This window comes from Sapajus apella, unplaced genomic scaffold (genome assembly GCF_009761245.1).
Source record: "Sapajus apella isolate SASKATOON/1434 unplaced genomic scaffold, GSC_monkey_1.0 scaffold152, whole genome shotgun sequence".
Taxonomy (NCBI): domain Eukaryota; kingdom Metazoa; phylum Chordata; class Mammalia; order Primates; family Cebidae; genus Sapajus; species Sapajus apella.
In genome coordinates, this window is record NW_022437092.1 from 1 (window position 1) to 7,149 (window position 7,149).

Here is a 7,149-nt window from a genome sequence, read left to right on the forward strand (position 1 = left end):
GAGCCACCGCGCCCAGCCTGCTGGCTAATTTTTAAAACTTTTTGTAGAGACGGAGATTCTCACTGTGTTGCCAAAACTGGTTTCGAACTCCTGGGCTCAAACAATCCTTCTGTATCAACCTCCCAATGTGATTGAATTACAGGTGTGATCTAGGTCACCCAGCCACTGAATACATTTTGAAGAGAGAGTATGGTAGATAAATTGGTGAATTCACTAATTTATTCACCAATTTAGTGAAGATTCACCAGGCTGGGTGGGGTGGCTCACGCCTGTAATCCCAGCACTTTGGGAGGTCAAGGCAGGCAGATCAATTGAGATCAGGAGGTCAAGATCAGACTAGCCAACATGGTGAAACCCCGTCTCTACTAAAAATACAGAAATGAGCCGGGTGTGGTGGCGTGTGCCTGTACTTCCAGCTCCTCGAGAGGTTGAGACCAGAGAATTGCTTGAACTGTGCCACTGCTCTCCAGCCTGGGTGACAGAGCAAGACTCCATCTAAAAAAAAAAAAAAAAAAGCCAAGCACAGTGGCTCACACCTGTAATCCCAGCACTTTGGGAGGCTGAGGCTGGGGGATCACCCGAGGTCGGGAGTTCGAGACCCACCTGACCAACATGGAGAAACACTGTCTCTACTAAAAATACAAAATCAGGCAGGCATGGTGGTGCATGCCTATAATCCCAGCTTCTCGGGAGGCTAAGGCAGGAGAATTGCTTGAACCTGGGAGGCGGAGGTTGTAGTGAGCCAAGATTGTGCCATTGCACTTTAGTCTGGGCAACAAGAGCGAAACTCTGTCTTAAAAAAAAAAATCGCCATTAAGATAGTAAAATATCCTTCATTAGTCTCAATGAAGTACTTAATTATATTTGATCTGCAGGATAGGTACGAGCTTGAGAGTATTTTCTCTTAGTGTAATAACAGAAGATGGACTTAATTTTCCAAGTAACCAGTTGTGAGAACACATGTAAAATACTTCCTGGAGTGTTTTTGGGGGCTCATCAGGTAGGCACCATGTGTTGCACTTGTAATAAAATCCCAAACTCTCAGATGGAAGGCAGGAGACCAGAAATTTTCATCTTTTTTCCATAAACAGTTTAGGCACCAAGCTACTCTTACATAGGTCATTGGGCTCCTTCCCCAAATCCTTTTCCCAGATAGTAGCAATGGCTGTGATACAGGACAGGTGTGCCCTAAAATTGGGGCTTATCCCAGGATGATTTCTGGCTTTGCCCAGGGAAAAATTCAGGGGTAGGCCAGTGGTGTTAGACAGCAGTCTTTTATTTAACAGTGCTGGTCTTTGTGGATCAGTGCTAACTCATAGGCAGTACACCCAGAGTCAGCAACATATGGGCTTTTGGCAACTGTATTTATACCCACTTTCAATTATATGTGAATTAAGGAGCGGGTTATTTAAAACTTTCTAGGGAAGGGTTGATAACTTTCAGGTCATTTGCTATGGTATTTGTAAACGGTCTTGGCATTGGTGGGAGTGTTTTATGCTAATGAGCAGTGAGAGCTGCTAGAGATCCTAGTCTTGACATCTGCTGGTTTTGGCCACTTTATTCACTTTACCCTTCCTCTGCCAGATCCTGCTTTAGCCAGTAGGGTTGTAATCAGAAAATAAGTCCTGCTGGTCTCCTACCTCAGATGAACATTGTGAGGAGTGAGGAGCCTTTTTTTTAAGGGTAAGCATTCTCGGGAATGCTAATATAAACGCTTCTGCACACTAGGTGGTAGGACTTTGTTATGACAGGTTCTCCAGGTCCACTGTACAGGCAAACATTAGATGTGACTCAAGCAGCACATATTACTCCTTGGAACCACCACCAAGAAAGATGATGAGACACTGCTATTGCTCTATGCGTTATTTCAGTACTGGTACAAGAATTGCTGTGTGGAAGGAAGTGAGTATGATGACTAAACAGTGGAGTAAATGTTTAGAGACTCCCGAAGCATGTGAGCTGCTTATGAATTAAGTATAGATCCCCAGCCCTGTCAGTCTCACCCATTCTCTCCACATATGTGGGATTTTCAGGACTTGGTGGCCTTTGAGGATATAGACGTGAACTTCACCCAGGAGGAGTGGGCTTTGCTGGATCCTTCCCAGAAGAATCTCTACAGAGATGTGATGTGGGAAACCATGAGGAATCTGGCCTCTGTAGGTAAGGATTATATACTTCCATCACTTAGCCAATTAGAGAAGAAGTGTTTCTTGTGCATTGACGCTGTTCCATGGTTTACATCATGGAGGGAGAATACTTAGGGGGCTAAAATATGCATAGTCACAGGGTAACATGAACCTAGAATCTAATAATTTTTCTATAAAAAATCTATAATTTTTCTATAGAAAAATAATTTATATATTTTTCTTAAAATATTTCTATATTTTCCATACTATAATTAGTATAATTTTATACTAATTCAGAATTTTTCTGGGTCTCTGTTTTAGGGAAAAAATGGAAGGACCAGAACATTAAAGATCACTACAAACACCAAGGGAGAAATCTAAGGTAATTTGTCCTTAGAGACAACAAATTTACTTGAAAGTATCTTAGCATGTCATGAAATTTTAAAACCAGGTAAACACAACTGATAAGCCAAGCTTCAAATTTATTTATTTTTAGAATATTTTCCCCAAATATGTATTCTTCAGAGTAAACAGATGTTTAGTTTTTGTAAAAACATGGCCGGGTGCTGTGGCTCATGCCTGTAATCCCAGCACTTTGGGAGGCCGAGGCAGGCGGATCATGAGGTCAGGAGTTCAAGACAAGCCTGGCCAACATAGTGAAACCCTGTCTCTACTGAAAATACAAAAAATTAGCCGGGCATGGTGGTGGGCGCCGATAATCCCATCTACTAAGGAGGCTGCGGCAGGAGAATTACTTGAACCTGGGAGGTGGAGGTTGTAGTGAGCCGAGATTGTGCCATTGCACTCTAGCCCAGAGCATTGAGTCCATTCATACTCAAACAAATCAAACTTGGCATCAAGTCTGCACTTTCCCTGCTAATGTTAAAAATGCAAGTTTAATAGCTATTAATATAAAACAAATAACAAATCCTTAGTAATTTCCTTCTCATTTTCCACAGACGTCATATGGTAGAAAGGCTCTATGAAAGTAAAGATGGTAGTCAGCATGGAGGAATTTTTAGCCAGTTTGTAAATCATAATCTGAGCAAGAAAATTCCTGGAGTGAAACTATGTGAAAGCATTGTATATGGAGAAGTCAGCATGGGTCACTCATCCCTTAATAGACATATCAGAGATCATAGTGGACGTGAACCAAAGGAATATCAGGAATATGGAGAGAAGCCAGATACACGTAACCAGTATTGGAAACCCTTCAATTCTCACCACTCCTTTCGAACACATGAGATAATTCACACTGGAGAGAAACTCTATGATTGTAAGGAATGTGGAAAAACCTTCTTTTCTCTCAAAAGAATTAGAAGACACATAATCACACACAGTGGCTATACACCATATAAATGTAAGGTGTGTGGGAAAGCTTTTGATTATCCCAGTAGATTTCGAACACATGAAAGAAGTCACACTGGAGAGAAACCCTATGAATGTAAGGAATGTGGAAAAGCCTTCACTTGTATCACAAGTGTTCGAAGACACATGATAAAGCACACTGGAGATGGACCTTATAAATGTAAGGTATGTGGGAAACCCTTTCATTCTCTGAGTTCATTTCAAGTACATGAAAGAATTCACACTGGAGAGAAACCCTTTAAATGTAAGCAATGTGGTAAAGCCTTCAGTTGTTCCCCAACCTTACGAATTCATGAAAGAACCCATACTGGAGAGAAACCTTATGAATGTAAGCAGTGTGGGAAGGCCTTCAGCTATCTCCCTTCCCTTCGACTACATGAAAGAATTCACACTGGCGAGAAACCCTTTGTATGTAAACAATGTGGTAAAGCCTTTAGATCTGCCAGTACCTTTCAAATACATGAAAGGACTCACACTGGGGAAAAACCTTACGAATGTAAGGAATGTGGGGAAGCCTTCAGTTGTATCCCAAGTATGCGAAGACACATGATAAAGCATACTGGGGAAGGAGCTTACAAATGTAAGGTATGTGGGAAACCCTTTCATTCTCTGAGTCCATTTCGAATACATGAAAGAACTCACACTGGAGAGAAACCTTATATATGTAAACATTGTGGTAAAGCTTTCGTTTCTTCCACATCAATTCGAATACATGAAAGAACTCATACTGGAGAGAAACCCTATGAGTGTAAGCAATGTGGGAAAGCCTTCAGTTATCTCAATTCCTTTCGAACACATGAAATGATTCACACTGGTGAGAAACCCTTTGAATGTAAGCGATGTGGTAAAGCCTTTAGATCTTCTAGTTCCTTTCGACTACATGAAAGGACTCACACTGGACAGAAACCCTATCATTGTAAGGAATGTGGGAAAGCCTATTCTTGCCGTGCAAGCTTTCAGAGACACATGTTAACACATGCTGAAGATGGACCACCTTATAAATCCATGTGGGAAAGCCTTTAATGTTCTGGACTCATGTCAGATACATTACTCACACTGAAGAGAAGCCCTGTGAATGTAAGTGATGTGGGAAAGCATGAAGTTCTGTTGGTGCCTTTTTTAATACATGAAAGAAATAATTCTGGAGAGAAGCCATATAAATTTAAGTAACATGGGAAAGCCTTCAGTCATTTTAGTTCCTTTCAAATACATGAAATAACTCATCATGGAGAAAAACTGAACAAATCCTTTTTTGAAAGGAACCCATATTTGAGAGAAATCCTGTGTAAAGAGTGTGGGAAAGGTTTTGTCATCACACAATCCTGTGACACATATGAATGTGTAGTGGAGAGAACCCTGGTACATGTAAAGAGTGTGGGAGAGCTTTAGTCATTTCACTTCCGTTTGAAGCCAGTAAATAACACATAGAAGAGAGAAAGCTCTTGAATATAAGCAGTGTCCAAACGTTTTTAGTCAGCTCACATGTTTTCAGCAACATGTAAGAATGTACCCTGGATCGAAACACTATAAATGTGAAAACCACAAGGAAGGTTTTCCTTTATAATAATACACTTGTAAAGTCATTTGAGGGCTCTGTGGCTTTGTGGGTTAAAGTACTTGTCTGGCAAACAGGAGATGCTGGGTGTCATTCCCCAGCAGGTCCTCATTAGTTGAGGTATTGAATTTGAATAGACTTTTCAACTCTGGCTGGGTGTGGTGGCTTACACCTGTAATCCCAGCACTTTGGGAGGCTGAGGCAGGAGGATCACTTGAGGTCAGGAATTTGAGACCGGTGTGCACAACATAGCAAGACCTCATCTCCAAAAAAAAAAGTCATTTGAAAACTTCTAATGTAGCAAAATCCTATAAATGTAAATACTTCAAAAAGCCTCATGCATAGCAGGTCATGTAGTTTCCAGAAAATATATAACCTGATGGAAATGTAGACATTATATATGTATATTTTGTTAGTGGCTCATATTTAAAATAGCTCTCTGGACTATGGTTTCAAATGCTTAATCTCACAAAGAAATGTTAAATTGATATAATCCTGCAAGTAATTTTAAAGCAATAGTGCATGAATTTCATAGGTAGCATTGTTTTAGGTCAGTAAATAAAATATTTGTCTTTCCATTTTGAAGTGTGTTTAATCCAACGAAGAATTTAAATGTGTTTCTCATATTTGGGTATGTTAAATTGTGTATGGTTGCTTAATTGTTCTGTGATTGAGGACCATTGAAAAATAAGTCTTGATAAATGTTGGTATGAACCTACTTGCTTCATTTAGCAGGTTCTTGATTTCCTTCCCATATTATATATATTCCGTTATATTTATTAGAACAACTTTTTTTCTTCTTTTTTCTTTTTTTTTTGTTTGAGACACGGTCTCTATGCTCTGTTGCCCAAGCTGGACTACAGTGGCATGATCTCGGCTCACTGCAACCTCTGCCTTGTGGGTTCAAGTGATTCTCCCACCTCAGCCTACCAAGTAGCTGAGACTACAGGCATATGCCGCCACACCTGGCCTATTTTTCATATTTTTAGTAGAGATGGGTTTCACCATGTTGGCCAGGCTGATCTGAAACTCCTGACCTCAAGTGATCTACCTTTCTCAGCCTCCTAAAGTGCTGGGATTACAGGCGTGAGCCACTATACCTGGCCCATTTTTTTCTTTTTGGCTCAAAGTATTTAATTTTCCTTGTTATTAAAGAGTTGGTATTAATTCTAAGTGTAAAGTGTATTACAGACTGTAGTCTCATGTGAATTATTATTTTAACCTGTTGCTCTTTACTCCTTGTTATTTATTCTGGCCGCTCTTCGTGTAATTGATTTTTGGATAAGGAGAGAGCTGTGATGGGATAATAAAATCTAGAATGGGAGACGCCTTTCATGGATTGTGTCATGTCAGTCTGGGTAATGGGAACTGAACCTTTCAGACTTCATTTATTTCTTCTTTTCTTTCTCACTTTCCTTTTTTTTTTTCTTTCTTTCTGAAATAGGGTCTCACTCTGTCACCCAGGCTGGAGTGCAGTGGCATGATTGTAGCTCACTGTAACCTCAAACTCCCGAGCTCAGGTGGTCTTCTGACCTCTGCCTCCCAAGTGGCTGGAACTATAGGTATGTGCCACCAAGCCCAGCTAATGTTTTTGTTTTTGGTTTTTTAATTTTTTTTTTTTTTTGGTAGGATGGTATCTTGCTATGTTGCCCAGACTGGTCTCAAACTCCTGGCCTCAAGTGATGCTCTAGCCTCAGCCTCTTACAGCACTGGGATTATAGGCATAAGCCACTGTACCTGGCCCAGAATTTATTTATTTTATGGTAACATGTAGACTGCATCAATAGCCTATATTTCTGGAAGGTTAGAATGCAGAAGTGGCCGGGCGCGGTGGCTCAGGCCTGTAATCCCAGCCCTTTGGGAGGCCGAGGTGGGTGGATCACGAGGTCAAGAGATCGAGACCATCCTGGTCAACATGGTGAAACCCCGTCTCTACTAAAAATACAAAAAATTAGCTGGGCATGGTGGCACGTGCCTGTAATCTCAGCTACTCAGGAGGTTGAGGCAGGAGAATTGCTTGAACCCAGGAGGTGGTGGTTGCAGTGAGCCGAGATCACGTCATTGCACTCCAGCCTGGGTAACAAGAGTGAAACTCCGTCT

At 41.0% G+C, this 7,149-nt stretch overlaps 1 protein-coding gene across 1 annotated transcript; it reads left to right on the forward strand.

The window, feature by feature from the left end:
* Positions 1-750: 750 nt before the first annotated feature.
* ZNF136 (zinc finger protein 136) lies at positions 751-6,370 on the forward strand. Its single transcript, XM_032265709.1, has 3 exons — positions 751-2,160; positions 2,448-2,508; positions 3,086-6,370. The coding sequence occupies exons 1-3, from the start codon at positions 2,019-2,021 to the stop codon at positions 4,515-4,517; spliced, it is 1,635 nt and encodes a 544-aa protein (XP_032121600.1). The 5' UTR covers positions 751-2,018; the 3' UTR covers positions 4,518-6,370.
* Positions 6,371-7,149: the final 779 nt, after the last annotated feature.

What these genes read in the sequence shown, in the direction of transcription:
- ZNF136 (XM_032265709.1), top strand. Translation starts at nt 2,019, where the DNA reads ATGTGGGATTTTCAGGACTTGGTGGCCTTTGAGGATATAGACGTGAAC. An exon ending in GAGGAATCTGGCCTCTGTAG is followed by an intron (nt 2,161 to 2,447) that starts GTAAGGATTATA and finishes TCTCTGTTTTAG; the next exon opens with GGAAAAAATGGAAGGACCAG. An exon ending in CACCAAGGGAGAAATCTAAG is followed by an intron (nt 2,509 to 3,085) that starts GTAATTTGTCCT and finishes CATTTTCCACAG; the next exon opens with ACGTCATATGGTAGAAAGGC.